This window comes from Athene noctua, chromosome 5 (genome assembly GCF_965140245.1).
Source record: "Athene noctua chromosome 5, bAthNoc1.hap1.1, whole genome shotgun sequence".
NCBI classification, from domain to species: domain Eukaryota; kingdom Metazoa; phylum Chordata; class Aves; order Strigiformes; family Strigidae; genus Athene; species Athene noctua.
In genome coordinates, this window is record NC_134041.1 from 44,912,407 (window position 1) to 44,935,072 (window position 22,666).

Below are 22,666 nucleotides of genomic sequence, written 5' to 3' on the forward strand. Positions count from 1 at the left end.
ATGGCCAGGTCCCCACACACAGCGTGCAACTTCTCCCAGCACATCAAAGCAGTAATGTGTAGCACCAACTATCCCCCGCCCCGTTGTATTTAATTTCTTATCAATCTGACAGATCAAGACCTATTTCTAACAGGTGTCTGCCTCTCACAGCTCCCTGTGCTGCCTTCCAGCATCCCCCTGCCCTGTTCCAGCTGTGGGCTCCCAGCCGGAGCCCGGGGCTCTCCACAGCCGAGCCAGACAGCTCCTCCCACTCATCCTTCCTAATCCTTTTGTTTTCCTCCTACCTTGTTTATACTGGATAAAAATTAACTCAGAATGAAAACACTACACTGGAAGCTAAATTATGTTTGAATGCAATTAAAACTCCTTCCATGGAAAGTGTGTGGTGCCAGCACAGAGACTTTTCTTCCAGCTTTCTTTCTGCCTGGATATTCAGATGCATCCAATCCTGGACCTTCTTGAAGAGTTTTTGATACCTTCTTACCCTCCAGGAGCCTGCACCATGTTTAACAGGCAGCTGAGCACCCTAAGCAGATATAGCCAAGACACCCCATCTGCTTGGTTACCTACTGGCTCTACCACAGCTCATTTAAAGGACACCTAAAACTGATGGCCAACAGCAGGGAAACTGAGGCATGAGCCAGCACTGAGGCAGAAGGACAAGTGGGCCTTGAAAAGCTATTGGGAGCGCAAGCCAAACATTGCCACTGCTGGGTAGCCTTAGGCCACCTCCAGCCCCAAGGTCCCAGCTTCTCGGTGAAACAGATGCCCAAATAATTTGCAGTCGTTAAAGAAGCCACGGGGGAGCTGGGGGAGTGAGTTAGTGGCAGAAGAGCTTTCCCTTGCTGCAGCAAGCTGCCGGCAGAGAAGCTGCCCCATCCATCCCAGGGACAGCTGCAGTTCAGTGGGGGAGTCAGGTCTTAAAACAACTCTCTGCCACAAAGTGACTTCAGGATTCAGCAACACCATTAACTGCAAAAAGAAGAGTGGCCAATCCCCTCCCTAACATAACCTTATGCATTTCACACTATCTTCTCCACTCTAAGAAGTGGAACAGCAAGATGATCTGAGTATTTCCTTTTGCCTCTGATCTTTGCTCCTGAGAAACTTGTTATCTGTTCCCCAGGGCTGTCCAAGTCACCATCTGGCCTCAGAACTACAGCAGCAAACAGTCCAGCGTTTCAGCCTAAAACTAATTTGCTTTCTTTTCCCACTTAACAGCTGAATAAATACTTTGTCCTTGCCATTTGAAAAGGGGAGCTGCAGCGAAGGTTTTTTTGTCCACTGCAGCTACAAGCACCAGCCTTCTTTCCAAATCAGGCCTAAACAAGCAGCTCAAAGTGAACACATTTATTCCACAAATGTAACCCCTTTCTGTTCACAATCAACCACGAGCAGTTTACAACTTCTAATTTATTTGTTGTTTGCTATTATCCATCAAGCCATTTTGGCCGCTAATTGTTTCTTGGACCTGACAGCTTTTTCACTGAACGAAGTAGGCAACTTTTATGTTCTGGACACAGCAACATCCCTGCTTAAAAGGAGAAAGCCTGGGGGTCAAGGAATCCACACCAGCCTTGTGGAGTGACCATGCTGCAATGACTGCTCTCAGAGCTTATCAGACCCTAATCTTTCACTGACTGTTTCTACCTCCAAATTAATTTGCTAAAACACTCTTGGAAATGACAAGGCAGCCTACACAGTTGAGGCAAATTCAATTTTTCATTTGAGCAAGTATTCAAGGAAATTAGGCATTTGCCCAGCTCTGAAACAAATGCATGATTTAGGCAATTCCACCGTTATTGGCTAAGCACTGTTGAATTTTACAATTAGGGTAATGGATTTAACTTCCAGTGTAATTTCCATATGGAAAAATTGATCTCCTCAAGTACATTTGCCCATGTGTTCCCTGCATCACAGTTAATTAATATAAAGCTATTTAATAACCTCCACTTAAACACAAAAGACTATTCAGACTCTTCTGGCATCAGTAAAAGGAACAGCCTCCCAGTGTGTTACACCAGCTGTAGACAAGAGCAAAAGAAAATTTAATTAAGAGCGATCAAGAGCAAGACAGTTGCAAACAGAAATCAGATGTTACAAATGCTCTACACGGTGAAATGCTGGGGTTTCAACCCCAAGCCCCAAATGAAGGTTGACATGTGGGTGATTCCCCCAGCCCTTCACAAAGGGGGGTGAGTTTACCTTTAGGCTTCCCTCCAGGGTGCCGCCGGCCTGGCAGGGAGAGCCATGAGGTAAACGAGCCCCGGGAGTCCCACATTAAGTAAGCAAAGGTCAGGTGTCCCACTTGGGAATAAAAGCTGGGACCACTTGCAGGAAGGGGCAGTGTCTGTCTGTGAGGTGGATGCCCTGTGCAGAGTTCCCTGTTGGGGAAGGATCTCCTGCCTCCCTGGGGCTGGGCTCCAGTCGGGTCTGGCTTTTGTAAAGGTGGGCTGTGTAGAGATTCAGTATGTGGCTTCCTTGGTCTTATGTATTTGGCTTGTTGACTTGGTTGTCTCCTGTCCCTTCTATGGGAGACTGCATGTCACCATTTATTCCACCCATTGTTTGTCGTGCGGTGGTGTTGTTGGGGTCAGTGGGATTGATGTCGACTATGTATAGTCTGACTGACTTGTTTGTACCCCCAGCGCTCACCCATGTACTGACCTTTTTGTATCAAATACAATTTGGTTATTGGTTCATCTTTATACTGGCTGTGTCCTTTATGCTAGGCCTAATAATTGGCAAAACACATGGTGACTACTCCAGCTCCTTAAATGGTTAATAATGCCATCTAGCACCAACTTCTAGATGCTTGAGATGTGCCCAAAAGAGAACTTAGGGGATGGGGAAAGTGGCAGGGCTGGGAGCCAAAGCCAGACAAACTCAAACAGGGAGAGCAGCATTTTCAGTGTAGCAACACTGCAGCAGCTATGCCCAAAGCAGGTGGTGGCACCACGTTGGATAGGAAGCAGCTATAGAAACACCCTGTTAGGAAGCAGCTTCAACCATAGCATCAATGTATATAGTGTTTGCAGATGTCTTTGGGTGCTTAAAGAGAGCTGATTGCTCATTAACAAAATCTGAACTGATTAAATTCTGACATGCAGTATTTGATAAGCATGATACTGAGCTCCTGCCTTCCTGGTTGATTTCTGAAAGCATATGAATTGGACTTACAGGATAAACACAACAAAGTTTCCACTAAGAATGAATAAGTGGCAGAGTTTGAAATAGCTGGGAATTTTCATTACAATGGAGAAAGCTTTCTTGCTTGTGTGGATTAATTTGAACAACCCTGCAGAGCTCATAAAATCACTAAAAGAAAAACTATGTAAGGCTGAATGTTGGCTGCACAGCTGAAATAAAATAACTTATTTTGACAGGCATGAGGCCACCATCCAGAAAACCTGATTTCAGGGAACAGTGCATTTACAAAACAAACTTTGTGGTGCATGTGACCAGTTGCCATCCGGAACCTAGACAAGACCACAAAATACATCTTACTCCATGGAAAACGCAGAGCAAGTACTAGGACTGTGTCATTCAGGTTGTGCTCTGGCAAGGGCCAGATGGTATCTTCACCTACTTCTTGGGACTCTCTTTACCATGCCATTCAGGACCTTTATCACAAGTAAAGGGTAAAGAGGAGACAGACTTTATTTCTTTTGTGGTAAGTAAAGCATTTCTCTGTCATACGAAAGTTTGTAACACCTCAGCCCACTGTGTGAAGTAATACTGCAAGCCTCACTGGTCCCAACTGGTTTTGAAGCAATGTGTCATACTGGAAAGATCCTAGTCAAAAAAAAAAAAAAAAAAAAAAATCAGAGCCTGCATACTTTCTGGTGGGACAGGTAGAGTAAAAATATCAGCACCTCTTGTTGCTACTCAGGAACATCACAAGCAGTATCTCACTGCCTATGGAGGCAGTGAATGGCCCTCCATTAACATCTAATGTTGACTCAAATGTTATGTAGCACTTGAGGACCTCTCTCTTCTGCATCATACTTCAAGGTCACATGGGGACTGTACAAAACACAGCAAAAGTAGGAAAAAAAACCACATTGGGAAGCAGGGATAACAGTAAGGCAGCATTTGTCAGCATGTGAGACAGCTCTCCATGGGTATCACCCATGAATCACCTGTGAATACAGGAAGTGAAAAATGGCCAAACGCACCAAACTCTCTCTGGTCAGAAGGCAAGGTGAAACTGCCTCCTATGGGAGGAGAATACAACCCTCGGGGCAAAGGAGAAGGGGCTATGGGTGGCCCAAAGATGAGTGAGAATCTCTAAAGCAGGAGAGCTGAATGTGCAACACACAGGAGCTTGTGGAATAAGGAAATCAAAAGAATCCCTTGTAAGTACAAGGACAGAAGCAAAGAAACAAGCAGCTTCTCTGCATCTCTCTTGTTCTCACATTGAACAGCTAGGGGAATTCCTCCTTACTGGAACCAAGCAGTGTGGAAAGGGCAAAACAGCCCAGCCAAAAGCACAAAGCTGGCCTGTGCTGTGCTTTTGGAAGTGTAAGATGCAAAGCTGTCCAGAGCAGAATCCATGCCTGTGAACTGAGCTGCAGCTCACTGGATGGGCCAGCACATGTACTGTGTAGCACATCCCCAGGGCTCTAGACCCAAAGCCTGTGCTATCACCCCACAGGCACTGTCCAACTGACAAATCATCCCAGTTGCAGGATGAGAACAGGCAGACATGCCTGACAAGCCAACCTCCCCACTCCTGACAACTGCACTATCCTGACTCAGGGCTGCTTCTCCAAATTTGCAAGGGAGATCAGTCCTCTTTGCACATATACACCTCCTGTGCCTTGGCACCTTGACTTCATCACCTTCTCTCCTACCGTCAGGCACCAGACTGACAGACTCTGTTCCTGTAACTAGCAAAAGGGCATCCCTAGGATCAGCAATTAGAAAAACCCCTGTCCATGTTTTCCAAAAAGGACTTCAAGTTGGCACTCAGAATTCAAAAAATAAAAGCATTTGGAATGAAAATATCAACCCTAAAGATCAGCATTTGCTAGCAGGAGAGCCTTAACTACAGGGGGAATTAGAAAGTTCATCAGCTGATGGGTCATGGGCTTTCTAGGCAATTATCTTCATGCTGGAGAAAATCAGGCAGGTCTGAGAAGGTTGCAATAGGACTGCAATACTCTGGGCTGGAAGGAAAAAAGACAGTGTCTGCTTTTCTGCAAAGAGAAGATCAGTGGATTATTGCACAGAAATAATGGAATTGGGCAAGGGGGTAACTCAGAAAAGGAGTGTGAAAAAGAGCACTCTCAGCCCTAGAGGACTCAGTTTTTCCAAAGGGGAGCTCCTACCTTGCCTTAGCAAACTACAGAAAATTCATTTCATGGTTGTCTGCTCCGGTAAACCCCCTGACTGAATGGGCTCAGAAAGATAAACATTGGGGCTAGTTATAGGAAAATCTATAGGCTAACAGGCTAAACAAACCTCAACATCAGGCCAAGTATCAGACATTTGGCGCTTGTCTTTCCTCTTCTGGAGGGCTGAGGCTCCTCTTCTGTTAAGAAGCTGCATGGACTGCAAAGAGACATTCCTAGAGTGCACATCATGTGCTGTGGAAAACTGAAAAGAGGTACACAAACCGATGGAAAGAGCCCTCAGACAGGTCTCTTGGAAGAAAGATGTTCCTCTACCCACATAAGAGGAAACAACCTTCACTAAAGATTTCGCAGTGGAAGAACAGACCCCTGGAGAGAGTTCACAGATGTGGGTTATGTTACAGCACGTACATAGTTATTCGCATTGCTCCTGGCCAGTTACAACCAATACAGATCAGATTAAGTTAGCACAACATACAGATTTGCTCTAAGCCTAAATAAATTAAAGGTTAGGCCCCAGGCAGCCCTGAATCCACCAGTACTGAAGCCAATACAATCCACCCCTTGTACCATGAATCAAGTGCCACTACAGTAGAGCATCAAACATGAGTTACAAGAGAAAAACAGCTCTGAGCTTGACATGCATAAATTCAATAATCTCTCCTTCAAATCCACAAATCAGATCTTCCCTGGAATCTCAGTCAGTCATGGTCTAAAATCCCTGGATTTTATATTCTTGTAGAAGTGCATTCTGTACTAGAAACACATCAGTAGCGTCAAAGAGGACTTGGAATTAATGTGCAGCACTACTCCTGGCCACAGCCTCTAGAGTGAGCAACCTCTACCAAAGTGAAGCAGTGTTTGTGACTGCTTCCAACACCTTAAGTGTTCCACTGGAGGAGAAGCCTTTTTCTCCACTTTGAGGCTAAACAGCACAACTCTTAGCAGGAGAGCAGCAACCTGTCCTGTAAGCAATCCCAGCTCAGGTGGGAATCAACACCTTGCCTCAAGAACGTAACCATAGAGCAGTGAAATATGTTTTAGGGGCTGGCAGCCCACCACAGGTGAATGAAAAGCTGCTATGTAACTTGATAAGCACTGCAGGCTCCCCCCATGCACCACACAACTTTCAGGTATGCACTCACATAGGACTGCACATTCTTCTGATCTCTTCCAAATCTCTTCAAGGTTTGCCTCAATGCCCCAAAGCAGTTTGTGCACATTGCTTTGAAATCTGTGATTCCTGGGTTGTCATGCTACAACTTGTCATGTACATGCCAGTCCTGAAACAGAAAGAGTCCTCTGACACAAAGTGACCACAGGCATCCCAAAGCAAGGAAAAGCAAAGCAGCCTGCTGCAAATGTGGGCATTGTGCAGATCTGGTGAAGCAGCAGGGTAGCTGCCTGTATTTTCACATCACGCTCAAGAACAGCAGAGCTAGTGTGTGCCAACAAACAAACTCCCTGCTCTTACTAAGAGAGGGTTTAATGAAGAACTACTGTCTGCCTCGTTTGCCAGAGAATAACATGCATGAATTTGCTGTCAGAGCCTTCAGCTATTCCTGGCAGCCTCTGTATCCCGTCTGATTTCACTAGAAATCCTGGGATCAAACACATCCCTGTCCCAGCTGCACTGTTATCTGAAGCATTGTTCACTCTAGCTAGCAAAGATGCTTTGTAAATCCTTCCTGTCACTCATCTGCGGCAGCGTGAAAGTCTCATCAAGGTCTTCAATCCACGAGCCTAAAAACCTCTCAGGATCAGAGGCAAAGAAAACCTGTTTTTAATGTTCTTGAAAAGCATTCTTGGCAGAAGGATGCAGAGTCAGTGCCTCAGCAGCAAGTCCAGCACAGCATGGCATGAGCGAGGGCAGCCAGACTCCTATATCTTCTGATCTGCTGGTGCCAAGCCCAGAAGAGACAAACTTGTCTTGCTCACTCACCGAGGTGCCTTTCAGGACTAGAAACTGCCTCCATGATACAAAAAAAACCCAGGAAAAAAGGTAATATATCAGAGAAGTCCTCTTAATCCCTAAACTGACTGAAAAAAATTAAACCTGTTAAGATTAAATAAGCACATCCTTCCCATAGGCATGGCAAGAAAAGAAAGGGTCATCTTCTTCCTCTGTGGCTAATGCTTCAGCAGATAAAGCAATAAAGCAAAGACAATCACTTTGCACCAGTGGACTCATTTGGGTCCAAAAGAGAAGTGACACTGTGCAGTTTCACAGCCTGTCTGTGGATCTTCTTGTCTCCCATTTCAAAGCCATCTGGGGGTTCTCAACAGCAGAGGAATCCTCAAAGCTTTGTCTCAAGTTTCTTCTAAACTAAAATTACATTGTGAAATCAAATATTTTCACTAAAGTTAAAAAAAATCTATGAGAAACTTTTCAAAACTGTAAAAATGTTTCACTTTGAAAAATATTTCATCAAAGTGATTAGAGTTGGTGAAGCATGGGCTTGCTAAGGATAGCACTCACTGGCAGATCTCCAGGTACCGGATTAATTTCATTATGTTTTGAACCATTACTGTATCTCTATGGTGCCAAATCCTAAGGGTATCCACCTCAACACCCCTGCATGGGAACAACTGATTTTCATAGTAAACATGACATCTAAACTTGATCCCATAGAAATAGACAGAGAGGTAGCTAATTTAAACATTTTAAATGCAAAGTAAGTTCCATTTTAAAAACATCCCTTACCATTTGTCCCCTCTTCTAGCTGCAAAACATTTTTAAGGGGGAGGAGGAAACTTCCTATTTGGCAGATTTTTATATGGCATTACAGATGGTAATAGCAGGATGAATAGATGATGTGGAGGGCCTCGTTTGACCTGCAGAACCTCTTATAATACAAAAAGCATATATAAATACTCCAGCTGTTTAGCCACCAGCTCCAATATTTGCTAAGAAAATGCTTGGAAACACTGAATTTCAAGGCATCCCACTCTCAAGCAGGCTCATAAATTTGCATTCGCAGGTCCTGATGAAACTGGCAGCTGAAGTGGCTAAGCCACTAATATTTGAGAAGTGGCAGTCCAGCAAATTTCCTGCTAACTGGAAAAGGGGAAACATAACCCCCATTTTTAAAAAGGAAAAAAAAAGACGACTTGGGGAGCTACGGGCCATTCAGTCTCAACTCTGTGCCTGACAAGATCACAGAATGGATCCTCCTGGAAATGATGCTAGGGCACATGGAAAATAAGGAGGTGATTGGTGACAGCCAACACGGCTTCACTAAGGGCAAATTTTGCCTGACAAACTTGGTGGCCTTCTATGACAGGGTTACAGCATTGGTGGACAAGGGAAGAGCAGCTGACGTCATCTACCTGGACTTGTGCAAAGCATTTGACACTGTTTTGCACAACATCCTTGTCTCTAAATTGAAGAGACATGGATTTGACAGATGGTCCACTCAGTGGTTAGGTGGTCACACTCAAAGAGTTGTGGTCAACAGCTTGATGTCCAAGTGGAAAGCAGTGACGAGTGGTATTCCTCAGGGGTCAGTACTGGGATCAGCACTGTTTAACATCATTATTGGTGACATGGACAGTGGGATCGAGTGCACCCTCAGCAAATTTCCTGATGACACCAAGCTGTGTGGTGCGGTCAACACACTGGAGGGAAGGGATGTGCCATCCAGAGGGACCTGGACAGGCTGGAGAGGTGGGCCTGTGCAAACCTCATGAAGTTCAGCAAGGCCAAGTGCAAGGCCCTGCACACGGGTCAGAGCAATCCCAAACACAAATACAGGCTGGGCAATGAGTAGATTGAGAGCAGCCCCGCAGAGGCCTTGGGGTATTAGTGGATGGAAAACTGACTATGAGCCAGCAATGTGCTCGCACAGCACAGAAAGCCAACTGTATCCTGGGCTGCATCAAGACAAGTGAGGTCAGCAGTTCGAGGGAGGGGATTCTCCCCCTCTACTCTGCTTTTGTGAGACCCCACCTGCAGTGTTGTGTCCAGCTCTGGGGCCCTCAACATAAGAAGGACATGGACCTGTTGGAGAAAATCTAGAGTTGGGCCACAAAGGTGATCAGAGGGCTGGAGCACCTCCCTTATGAGGACAGGCTGAGAGAGTTGGGGTTGTTCAGCCTGGAGAAGAGAAAGGTCCAGGGAGACCTTATAGCGGCCTTCCAGTACTTAAAGGGGGCTACAGGAAAGGTGGGGAGGGACTCTTTATCAGGTTGCCCAGAGAGGTTGTAGATACTCCCTCCCTGGCAGTGTTCAAGGCCAGGCTGGATGGGGCTTTGAGCAACCTGGTCTAGTGGAAGGTGTCCCTGCCCAGGGCAGGGGGGTTGGAGCTAGATGATCTTTAAGGTCTCTTCCAACCCAAATCATTCTAAGATTCTATAAAATTTTGAGGGTCTGAATAGTAATTATGGCATTTTGGCAAGCAGGAAATTAATGAACAAAACAAACCTGGAGCACATCCATGCTATGAAATTAAACTCAGCACAGAGATCTGTGGCAGAATCCAGACAGTCCTCAGATCAAACTCCCTGTCTCTCTCAAGGGCCTAGAGAAGGGCATAGCTATCTTTCTACACAAAGACTGAAAGAAGGTGAAAGAGGGTAAAGCCTGAAACAACTGACAGTCTCAGCCCTCACCAGCCAAGGCAGACCTTTTACTAAAGCAGATGATCTCCAGTTGGAGCCAGTGAAGAACCATGTTCCCCATCACTCATAAGTACATGGGAAGGAACCTCATTCTTCCTCCAGAGCCTGACAGCTGTAGATGCTCCACACAAGCTAATAGAGCATACACCTATGAACAGCCCAACAGTGTCAAATGGCATGATTTTCATCCCTCCTCCCAGCCAAACAGTGTTTTCTGGGGACAAGGAAACAACACAGGGGAAGAAGAATGCCTGGCCTAATAGCGTGTTCAGAACTGCAGCTCCCAGATACGAAGAGCCTGTGTGTCTGTATATACATATTAAGTACGTCCTCCACTATACAGCTAATCCGATTAACAGCTTTAGGAAACTCTGAAATGTTATAATTCAAGGGGTCCCATTCATAAAAGGTCTTAGGCTGTTTCTGTAGAGAAGTTGCATTCTTCCCACTGGAAATAAAAAAGCAGAGAGCTGGACTTTCTCCCAGGGAAGAATGGGTCCCAATCCGCACCATGCCAAAGTAGACCACCCTCTTACAATTCACATGACTGTCAAGCAAGCCCCGCAAGAGAAGAATCCCTTCCCATCCCTGCAGAAACTCTCCTCCCAGGGCAGGTGAACACAGAGATCTCCCTGTGCACACTCCACAGAAAGCATGGCAGTCACGGAGGCTGCCCATCTGTCAGCTTCCACTTCCAGGGGCTGAAAGCCAGGGAGAGGAATGAAGCCTGCCAGAGATGAGGACACGGCCAAGCTAGTGACATGACATCACATTCACCTTTAGCAAAGCATCATATGATGCACCAGCTTTGTCTCAGTCAGTAAAAGGTGCCAGGAAGAGACTACTCCAACCACACAACATGAGCCATCATTGTAAGAGACCAGTGCCTGCATTACATGATACAGATGTGGGTTATAAAATTCAGTTCATTTGCCAGATGGCACAGGTCTGGCACCAGTGCCGAGCAAAAGAAATGCTAGCTATTACAAATGAAAAAGTCAAACGCTGTCTGGCTTTGCTTCTGCAGTCTCCTCATGTAAGTTCAAGAACTGACAAAGTCACGTGAAAGAGATGAACAGTGCCTATACTTAGTCCTCTTTTTCTGATCCTACTCCTAATCACCTCTCACTTGAGAACGTGCCATATCCCAAAATATGAATGAGCTAAATTACATAACAACACAGGATAATTGTATTTCCAGGGAGCAATCCATAATTTGAAGAAGTGGACAGCCCTCCTCTGCCCAGAATGTCAGCATCTGCATGAGTTTAACAAGTTACATCAGCATCAAAAGCATGCCTACATGTTGGATGTGTCATCTTTCACACTCATCTCAGCAGGGAGCTGGGCACTGATACCCAGAACAGGACCTACACAGTGCTTAGATGCTCTGAAACCAAAGCTAGGCAGTCACAAAGATATAGAACCAGCCATCAGTCCTTACAAATGATACAACATGAGCTGAGACACACAGGGGTCAGGTGAACATATGATTTCAGTGATTTCTGTCCCTACCCAACCTCTGACCTTACTTGGTAACCTAAGAGTGTAACAGCAGAGAGAAAATAGAAGCTTGTCCTGAGCTGTTCTATCTCCAGTCCCCCTGGTATCTCTCAGAGCTCAGACTTCCAACAATTTATCTCTTGCAGCATGAAGTGGAGTAGAGGCAACAATACTGCAGGGAGCCCTCCAAACCCCCCAAACCAGATGCAGTGTTTCAGAGACTGTTAGAGCTGGAGTAAACTCAGAGCTCCTGAGTCAAGAAACAACTCTGGTCTGGCACAAGACTGAGCATATGTAAGAGCTGTGCAACATAAGCATATGCTACCCCATCTATTGGTTTTACAGAAAATCTACACAATTTTTAACCTATTTCAGTTATAACATCACTTCACATCTAGTCTGTATGTAAGACTGCAGTGGGTTTTACCTAGGTAGACAGTTGAAAAAATGCATTATTCCATTAAGATCATACATTGCACAAAACAGGGGAAGGACAGTAAGAGTCAAAACTAATGCCAAACTGAGTGTCCCTTTTTCAAGCACATTTCCTTCAAAATCTGTAGAAAGGCAGTTCCTTGTAGCAAGAGACCCAGAGCTATAAATTTGAAAATCTTCTCCCTTAGCAAGATAGGATTAGCTGCATCAAATTGGGATTCAGTTTTTGTTTAACTAAGTTCAGAGTTGAATCCCACCCTCAGTTGCATAACTAAGTTGTGCATGCACCTCCCTGCCTGTGGGAACCAGCATCATGAGTGAGAGGGAACTCCTTACTCCCCAAGAATAAAACCAGGGAAGAGAAGGCATCACCATCCCAGGGCTGCCCTTACCTGAAGTGTGTCTTGCGTTTCCATCTGAGTGCTTTGTTAAGTCAACAGTTCTGTCTATTTGAAACAGCTTCAGATCATCTTCATCTAAAGCGATATCTCCCCAAAAGGCAGCTGAAGAGAAACAAACTGCAATTAGTTTAGTTTTTATTTTGGAAAGAAAGTACAGTTCCTATGTGGCTATTACTCCATGGACCCAAAAAAGGTAACATACAGCAGTAGTTTTAAAGGTACAGACAAAATGGACATCGGTGGGGGACAGGCAATATCACTTAATTAGCTGGGATTCCTCATGTTGCTCATTGTTACAGGCCTGACTCAACCAAGCACTAAGGTGGTGGGGTTCACTCTTCATTAAACCCTACATGAAGGACAGTCACTGGCATTTCCCTAGCTAGCATGAAGGAGTTAGCTACATTGCAGCTCAGATCCCAAGATGTTGCATCTGTACCTTCCCCAGGCCAAAAATTTGCTTAAGACTGGAGGACAGTGATGAAGGACTCAAGCTCAGCAGCGTATATCTAGAGGCTACAGTTGTCAGCCTGCAGGACCTCACACACACGGTTAGCACTCAGACACATGGCTCTAAATCCAAGCTGACAGCCAGCCTACCATTTCCACTCTGGTGGAGAAATGCCTGTTATTTGTTCCCTTGTGGATCAGTTACCCAGATTTAAGTTTGCAGAGCTTTTAATTTTGTAAAAATCCTTGAGTTTCAGCCAGAAGCCATGCAACTAAGGTAAACAAACTGATACCTCGACATTCAGAGCTCAGAGAAACAGACTGGAAATCATTTCAGTGGAAAAAATTATACTCCAGGAGTATCTTGACCGAGTTGACACTGCACTGTATAGTTACTATTTTAGGAATTTGAACAAAATAAACACAGGTGATGAAGTAGTTGACCAAGCAGAACAGATCTTTCAGAGATAACAAACAGGTTACAAACAGAGCTGTTAAAACTCATGCAAGAAGCCTGCGTAGGTTGATGAAATTTAATTTTTTTTTAAAAAAAGGCAAATTAAACAGTGGTACAGTTCAAGAGAACTCAGTAACACAAGAAACAATGTGAGTCTGTGTCTGCAGTGATGGAACCATTTTTTCTTGTTAACTCAACATTTACACTACTTGGGGGGAAAAACATCCCATTGCTACACTAGCAACATCACAGATCAAAGTAAGGCCTGATAAACCAATGGGTTTTTACTGATCATCTCTTTTTTACTGCCAAAACCAAATGAAATATTGATCTTTGCCTGAATATCAGAAACATGTAATCAGATCTGTGGCAACTGAATTACGAAAGGTTAACTCAAGAGTTTTTTCTAATACAACATGGCACTGGTTCTGATGCAATGCTTTCTTCCTCTATCTATTCTGCATCTCAGCACTTCAGTCAGTTCACTAGCATTTGACAGTGTCACTGTTCTGGGACATGGGAACAGCAAGAAGTTTTTGCCTGCTACTGGGCACATCCCAGCTACCACAAACTGCCCCAAGCCAAGAGCTGCTATGAGCAGCAAAGCCCTGGCATGAGAGAGGGGGGCTCAGATGTTTCCCCCTTTCCCTGGAACAAAGCCATCTCCCCCTGGTTACCTGGCCACAGCAGAACAATGGGAGCCAGCTTGAGGCTGGCTCTGTTTTTCTGGCCGAGTCTTCTTAACAGTGCTAACAAACCCCGAATTACAGAACCACAGCAACAGCTCCAGAAGTGACAACAGTGCAGACAAACCTGACTGAACTAGATGTCAAGACTGACATCAGTTGTAACTAGGACAGATCCTCTGCTTGCTACACAAACACAGAACTCTGGCTCTCCCCAACTTCTTGGCAATCCAAGCCTTAACAATGAACAGAGAAGAACCTAAAATACTGTCAGATCCTCACGATTTAACAAGCCTACTAGAATGGCCAGACATCCCAATCTGATTGGGAATGGCCAGTAGAAGAAAGCAGAGACATAGGCTCCTGTGACTGCAATTTGAAGAAAAAACATTTCATCCATACAGAGAAATTATTTGCTCAGGACAATGTAGCAGTCCCATTGCCATCTGATTCCCTCCCCAGACACATTTGGTAAGTCACTATTACACTGGCCAACTGATATCCATTTCCTACTCTCCTGCCAAACCTACCGTCCTATTTCAGCCCCAAACTAATTGCCACCACCTTGGGCTCTCAGTGGCTTTTTTCCATTAGTACCACACAGCTGTTTCTCAGGCTAAGGTAGCTCATGCCAAAGCACAGCTCTCCGAGCAACAAGCCTGGAGCATGGATTTATATCAACAGAACTGTTACATTTTCCTTCCCAATGGAATGCAGCAGTTTTCTCCCAGCCCTAGCAAAGGAATCTCTGTCTGTTACAAAGCCATACATCATCCTGAAAGATGGTCCTCTACAAAAGCTGAATTTCCTAGCATTTATTTCCAGCTCTCTGCAGTCCCAGTGTGCTCCAGGGGAACCATGATTTATCACAGCCCTGAACCAGCTGAACAACTTTCCTCTCTGGAAGTCCGGGATGAGAATGCTGCACTGCAACTTCTCCTGTGCTGTCAAAGGCCCCTTCCTAAAAGCATGCAAGCCTAAAAGACACTTGCTTCCACCCCAAGGGAGCCATCCCACAGGAAAGTCCAAGTACTTTATTTTAAAGGGTCACAAGTTCAGAGACTGCTGTTAAGTGAAGCATTTCAAAGTATCCCTTCTGATTTTCTTTACCAAGGCCCCCTTTTTAATTTAATGTGGGAGGATTTCCAAAAAAAGAAAACAGAAACAAACAAAAATATTTAAATCTCCAAACAGCAGGCTAACAAACTTGGAAGCCAGTATCTCTTGGCAGAGAGCTCTGCAGTGTACAGCCAGGTGCAAACCCTTAACACTCACCACAACAGCATGCCAGCTTTTCTTTAAGAAGATGCATTATCTGGATAGTAAGAACAGAGCAGCTCTTACTGAGCTTGATGGAGCCAATATGAGAGTTTGCTTCTACACTGGACTAGTAACCTGCACCAACCACCCCAACTGTTTAGCCTTCACCACCTCCCAGCACATACAACCAGACTGCATTTGTCTGTTGGGGCAAAGGGGAAGGACAACTGTGTTTAACAAACAAATTCAGCACCTAAATGAGAAAAGCAGCCAGGCAAGTTGTCTTTTCAGCACATTTCTCCCCCGGGGAAACAGTCCACATGCTGAGCACAGAGGTGCCATGACACCTGGAAGGTATGGCAGATGGCACCAGGAAGGAGTACACCTCCTTCCAGGCAGAGGACAGGCTGAACAGTTTCTCCAGGTACTTCACACACAACCACAAAGTCCAGACCCACCCATGCCTTCACAGTTCTCATTTTCCACAGTAAATTTTGAGGGTGGCTCTGGCAGGCTCCCACTCCAAAGCAATGTGACAGCCCAAAGTGTCTTCTTTCTAAAATCTTCACTGCTTTTCCCTGCAAATCACCTCCAACCTGTTTTTTCCCCCGACACCTCCAAGCAATTCCCTTCTTGCATTTCCTGATTGTGTTTTCTCCTTTCCCTAGTTTCGAGTAGCACAATCTGATTTCAGAGGAGAAAAATAATTTTGCTGTCTCTTATAAAAATTCAATACAGAAGTGTTTATAAATGCCCTTTCCATAAAAAGTGTGTTTCATCCAGGCCTTTTAACAAAATTCTTGTCCTCTTTTCTTTTTTTCTTTAATTTCTTTTTTTTCTCCCCCAAAGACAACAAGCAGGAAAAAAAAGTCACCAAGAAAAGCTTCTGGTATTCAGAGAGAAAACTGAATTACAAGTCTCAAACAAAATGTAATATCGTGATTTGTTAAAAACAGGCTAATATCTAACACTTCAAGGCAAATACCTGGGGATGGGTATCCTTCACCCTCACCACAGTCAGCTCCAAGTTTATACAAGTATATACAAGTATATGAGAACCATTTGAGCTGGTAGAAGAAGAATATAAGTCCATGGTTGAGAAATGTTACATGGTGTCTGTGTTTGAACTGATCACCAGCCACTAAGCTGGAACAAAACTTTCATCCATTTGCCTGCCACAAGCCCTTGCCAGGAAGACCCCATTCCTTCACCAGGGCATCAGTACAGGCCATAGATTTACCCTGATGACAGGAATCAGCAAAGCAGTCACCTTCTGGATGCTATGGGAGACTACTGCAATTTTCCCTGTAGCATCCATCAGGAATGGCTGTGACAGAGATTCACAGAAAAAGAGGCCTTGGAAACAGGCATACCCTGCCTACCAGGAAAGCTCCCTCCATCCCACTCTACCTCAAACATAGACTCTTTCACCTACTGAAGCTTTTATCATGAAGACAGGTTTAGGTGCTGAATGGGATCTGACCCTAGAGGGAGGACTATGCCCTCTAACTTGAGCCAAAAGAGCCCTCTTTCAGTGGGGCCAGAGCCACATTAAGTTAGTGTATGTCATCAGCTCGAGGGTCTCATCTGAACTCACGGCCAGCTGGCACAGCTCACGCTGACAGACTTCATTTCAGTTTTTCTAGCATAGTTTTATCACAGTTTTGCTGAAGTACTTTACTCTCGCTCAGCAAGTTTCCCAGAGTGCAGTACAGCAATGAGCAGGGAAAACAAACAGCAATATGAACCCAAGTAGATGCCTCAGACTTGTTTCATCAATACTCATCACTCAAACTCATTTTTCGCTAGTGTTCACAACCTCTGCATGTAGATGACAGAGGGGTTCCCAAGCAGGGATGCCTCATGACTACTCATGCCAGTGCAAAGTATCGGAGGAAGAAGCATTTGCACAATTAACCTCGGCATCTCAAATTCTGTGAGCATCAGCAGATGCCATGGTCAGGCAACCCAGGTAGCCTGCCTGTGTCTGCCTGACACAGACTCATCTGTGTCACCCAAGTGATGAGCTGCACCGACTGTTTGTGTCTCATGGTGCAATCAAAGGATGTGCTCTGAACCCACCCATTAGATCAATCACACGTGTATTTGTAAGGGACAATGTCTATCCCTACCCAGATCTCTGCTCTCCATCACCTGCATTACTGAAATACCCTAACGCACCAGCTCTAGAGTCGACTGTACTATATCCAAATAGTACAAGGGAAAAACCAATGTCCGGTCCCACCTTAGCAACATGAGCTACAGGCAAGGAGTGCTGGGCATATGCAGACACAGGTAGGCAATAATGAGTGCCACCTCCTGGCAAACAGCAGTATGACTATTCATGCACTGGCAAAAACAGGCAAGTTATTTTCGAGCATTTTCCCAACCTGACACGTCTGAGTGCTGGGAGATTTAATTTTCAGGGCTGGCCACCCTTTCATTAGGGCCAACACTTTGCAGACTAACAATAAACAAATAAACACATCAAAATGCATTCCAAGCACCTCTGTATTTCTTTCTTCACATGAATACAGGTCTGCTGCTGCTTGCTGGCACAGAAACCAGCAGAACAGTATTCTGAAGTATGATAAGATATGATAAGATTTATACCTTGAAGAAAAAAATCAACACATTCCTTCGGGCAAAGTAACAACTATGTCAGAGAGAAGACCAAAGACTCAAAATAAGGCAGAAACCAGTGAAAGAAGAGTGAGAAAAATAACTTTGGAAATAGGGCCAGATTCTGAGCATTGAACACTCAAGCCAAAGGAGGATGGGAAACAAGCAGCAGCAATGAGAAAAAGAAAAGCATCAAGACTGCCATATTCAGCCATTACGTTTTCATCTGGATCAGTACTGTTTCTCCTCAGTAGGAACGATCAGAGGTTTCCCACTGGCCAGCTTTGGGGATGGCTTGATGGCTTGAAGGCTCTGGCAGTAAATCCCTCCACACAGCAAGGGTGTCTGGAGCCAGAGCTGGTGTCTGACATCAGCAGGGTTTCCTGGCAGTAGGGACTCAGCAATTCAGTTTTCAGTGGAGAGGAGTTCCCTTGCCTAGGGAGGATGTTTTGCTTCAGAAACAAATCTCAGTTTTTGGAGAAATGTCTAAGAAGATGGTCCACTTCTAAACAGCAACAAATATTTCAAAAACGTCAAAATCTTCTGGGAATCAGTGTCTGGGTCCCTGTTCAGGCTCCTGCAGAAACCTGAATTGCCTGAATTATCATGCGTAGTGCTCCCACAGCACCCTCTCTTGGGAAGTTATCTGCAGGAGACTGAATTAGGCCAGAAATTTCGATTCATATTAAACAAATTTCCATTCTTCGAAGGTGACGATGGAGGAACAAAGAAATACTTTGGGCTTGAGTTTGTCCCAAGCTGCAAACATACATGTGAGCCTAAACAATGACCAGCTTTAAGGAATGATCCGTGCTCTCCCTTGGCTGAATGCCATGTGATTTTAACCAAGAACTGAACAATTCAGTGGCATAGATTATAGTGCCTGCCATAATTCAGTTAGGAGAAAGATCTTTTCATTTTAATATTTGTAACTGTCCTGCTGCTGGTTGCTTCCTCACTCAAGTTCCTAATCTTTCCCATATCAACATGGCAGTCACTCCAGCCCAGTGATCTATGAATCCATTCCTGGTACGATAAGCAATGCAGGAAGGGATATGTGAACACACAGATCTGGAAATCCATGCCACAGGCAGCAAAGCAGCTCCCTCTACGGGCTCTTAAATGGTTAAACAGCTGCCTCTTCATAAAAGCACTGCAGGGGGATGTCTGCTGCCCAGTACTTCAGACCACCTTACAGGGTTAAGGATGCTACTCCCCTGTAATGTGGAGTGCTAAATCCAAGGGACTGGCTTAACCCCTCCTGTTTCCATCCAAAGTAAATTGACCTATGTGAGCTTCATAACATTTCTGTACTCTCTGCCTTCTGCTCTAGGTGACAGTGTATGTCCCACGACAATGCTGATACAAGATGGGGCTTTGGCTGTGCACTTCTGAACTGTTCTCCATGAAAGCTGTACATGGTCTGCAGAGTGCCTCTTGACCACATTTTACATGTAGGCAGGCAACAGACTTTAGGAAGCTATCATGGACACACAAACATACATCATTTGATCTCTACCCCCAACAGAGACAGACATGCACAGAGCCACCCCACAGTTAAATTCACTTAGAGACCTCAATCCCATGCAAGTGAAGCCAAGCTCTACAACTCACTTGGCTGTCCTTCTGCCCAGGCAACCCGGGACACAGGTACCTTTCCTGGCTGCTGTCCAACTCCACCATGGCCATGGATGCTTCACTCTGCTGAGGAGGGGGCTTGATTTCAACACCTTCTTTTCTCATGAGCCAGGAAGGGATTTCAGATCCAGCTTGTTCCCAAGTGCAAGCACCATGCCCACACCCTGTGCCACCACTTCAAAGTGAGATTCTTCCTCTGCAGCTTCTGCCAGCTCAGCATTTCTTCCCTCCACCCTAACATCTAGCTCTTAACTGGGTATCACCCCATCCCATCCTTGCCTGGACATCTCTCCATTTTCCATTGCTTAGTGTTTGAGGAAGCAGTTTGCACGTCAGGTAGACTAGGAAAAAAAAAGTCTTTTACTGCACTGAGCTAGGGGACTATGAAGCAATAGTCTCCATTTAGAGCATCCAGGGATGATGAGAAAGCACACATTTTGGGTCATTAGCTATCTACATCCAAAAGCTGAGCAGCTGACACCTTCCTAGCCTGTAGTGTAGGGAAATTCCTTTTAAACAGGGATAGTGTTCATAAGTCTGTTCTCCAAGTTACGCAAAGTTCAGAGCCATGCAGAGGAAAAGCCAACAGTGACTCAAAATAGACATGGTAAGTTCCTTTAAGCCAACAGCCTGGCAAGATGACCTTGCCAAAAACAAAACAAACCAAAAAACCAAACCCTTGATTTGCCAACTTCATGTGATTTAACCAATTTAACCATTGTTTCTCTGTCCTAGCTGGTTTAAGAAGTGCCAAACCCAGCATTTGCACTAAGCTAACTTTCTCCTCTTCTTGGCACAATCAATTACAATTGATTTGATGGCCTTGCATCAAGAGACTGTTATACATACATTTTTTTTAAACAAAAAGGTTCTTTTCTTCAGTATCCCACATTCAGGTGCTACCAGCCATCACAGCAATAATGCACAAAAAGCAAAAGTTGGGCATGACCATGGTGCTCATATTGCCAATGAAGACTAGAGATGCTGCATCCAATTAACCCAAAGCTTCAGCCTGCTCTACATCTCCCAGCCATGCACTAGTGAGCATATTCAGTAATTTACTACGGAAATCAACAGAGGAAACAAACTTCCAGGATTGCCAGACCTTGGACCCCTGGGCAGACAGAAGAGCTTTCCCCTTGTAACAGCATGGTATGTAGAAACTCCCTCTTGCACTGCAAAGAATTTAAATACTCTTAGAGAGGATTTCTGCTGCTCCTTTTCAAAATGACAAGAGCAGAAAGCTTCATATTCAGCCAGACTGAAGGGAAACTCTGGCATCAAACCAGGTGAAGATCTTAAAGGGAAAATTTGGGAGGAAATGCTCTAGTCACAGGTAGAACCTGGAAGATTGAGCTACATCTCAGCTTACAGGAGTTGGCTTCCAAAACTCTACCACAAAGGCAAAGCCCTAGTGTCTCCAAAGCCTACCCCAGAGAGGTAGAGGGAAAACAATACACAGCAGCCCCAAAAAGCAGCTGGTGCAAGCAGGAAGAGTCTCACAAAGATAGCACTGATCAGGTGCAGATTTTCAAAAGTACAGAAGGGACACAGATGGCAGCTGGATCATGATGCAGGGAAAAGGGACCCACATACAATTTTCTCCCTGTTTGACAGTAAGCGGTCCAGATAAGACCTGGTCTCCTATAACTTTTGTCACACCATGCTCAAAAGTTGTTCTGACTAAATAAAGGCAGCAGACAGAGATCAGAGACCTAGCTACCAGCTACCTCCAACCCGTGCCAACATCTCCAACTTGCAGTGCTCAATACAGCTCTCAACCTTAGCAGAAATGGGTTTCCTGGGAACCAGGAAACAAAGCCTCAAGCAGATAAAAGTGCTTCATGGTCCAATCCTAAATGATAGGACCCATAAATAGCACAGTGCCACCACTTGACAGAAGCAGCACTTTCCCCAAATGCCTATGAGGTGATCCTTGCTGGCTCAACCTGCAAAGCAGGAACACCTGCTTGGAAATCCAGCACTGCTTCAGCTGCCCTTTAAGAGCAGGAGATGGCAAGGTTCTGGGTAATGAAATCCAAGAATGCCTTTGTCAATTAATTATGGAGAAAGCTGTACCACACAAGCCCCATCTCACACCCTCCATCATTTTTGCTGCTCAATATAACTTTAATTAATCTTTCCTTTGGCAATTTGAAGGAAGGGTGAGCACACCACAAACACCCACTGAGTATTAAATTGGTTTCCTCTTTTATAGTCCTCTTTCCCTCCCTATTGGCCCAGCTATGATTTGTGGCCATTCACTTGAAGGCATGTTTTCCACACTAATATAATCCAAAGCCCCAAGCAACAATCGCATCCAGAAAAGTAACACCTCACACAGCCAATTGCTTCAGCCCAGCCTCTGCCAGCACAGAACAGACTCTTTCCGGCCCCCTCTTCTTCCACAACGCCCCCCAAGAATTCAAGGCAACCACCTTATCTCCGTACCTTCAGCATTTAAAAAAAAAAAAAAATTGGCAATGTTTTGTCCTAAGTAACTAAGCAATCGGGTCCCCATGGTTTCCTATCTGCCATTTGTAGTAGTGCATCTTAATTACCACAGCACTAATGCAAAGCCTATTCCGCTCAGAAGCACGACCTCCTGTCTGAGGTACCAGTCTGGTCTTGTACTCCAGATATCTGGACCTAAAACCAGAAGGCAGGAACACAAAGCTCAGTTGAGTTCCCCAGTAACTCCACATACCCTCAGCGAGAAACATCACCTCACCTTAGGCTTGTGGGGCTGAAAGAAAGATCATTAGCAGCAAGCACACCCCAGTGCACAAGCCAAGTCTGAGGTAATATGTGGGGTTTTTGTTGTGTAGTGGGGAAGTGGGAAGATAAGGAAAATTGAGTGCAGCCCAGCTGTGCCACAAGGGAGCAAGCTCTTCTCAAAGGACCTTCCCCTTTGCTTTGCAGGGAGTACAGGCCCTGACTTTCAGTGGTCAACCATTTAAGGCTCAGGGTGGGCAGGGATAACCCACTCACCCCATCATCACTTCAAAGACAGGCATGCGGACTGGCTGCCAGCAGTTTCTGTCTCAGGCACTGAGGTCCTTGTTCAACACTACTTTCTTGGTACCATGGGTTAGGAGACCTTGACCTAAAACATTGCACACACACCCCCTCAACAGCTGTCCCACAAGAGAGCCTTTCTGAGCCTTCTGCCCACCAGCTTCAGTCTTCTGGGAGTAGACAATCCAGGCCAGACCTTCTCCTCAGGTAATGCCCACA

At 45.1% G+C, this 22,666-nt stretch overlaps 1 protein-coding gene across 1 annotated transcript in view; it reads right to left on the reverse strand.

Moving 5' to 3' along the window:
* Positions 1-22,666, reverse strand: part of TLL2 (tolloid like 2) — a 98,966-nt gene that overhangs the window by 51,386 nt on the left and 24,914 nt on the right. The window contains exon 2 of the mRNA XM_074908324.1: positions 12,308-12,418. Within this exon, the coding sequence (XP_074764425.1) occupies positions 12,308-12,418 (111 nt within the window). The remainder of the gene's footprint in view (positions 1-12,307; positions 12,419-22,666) is intronic.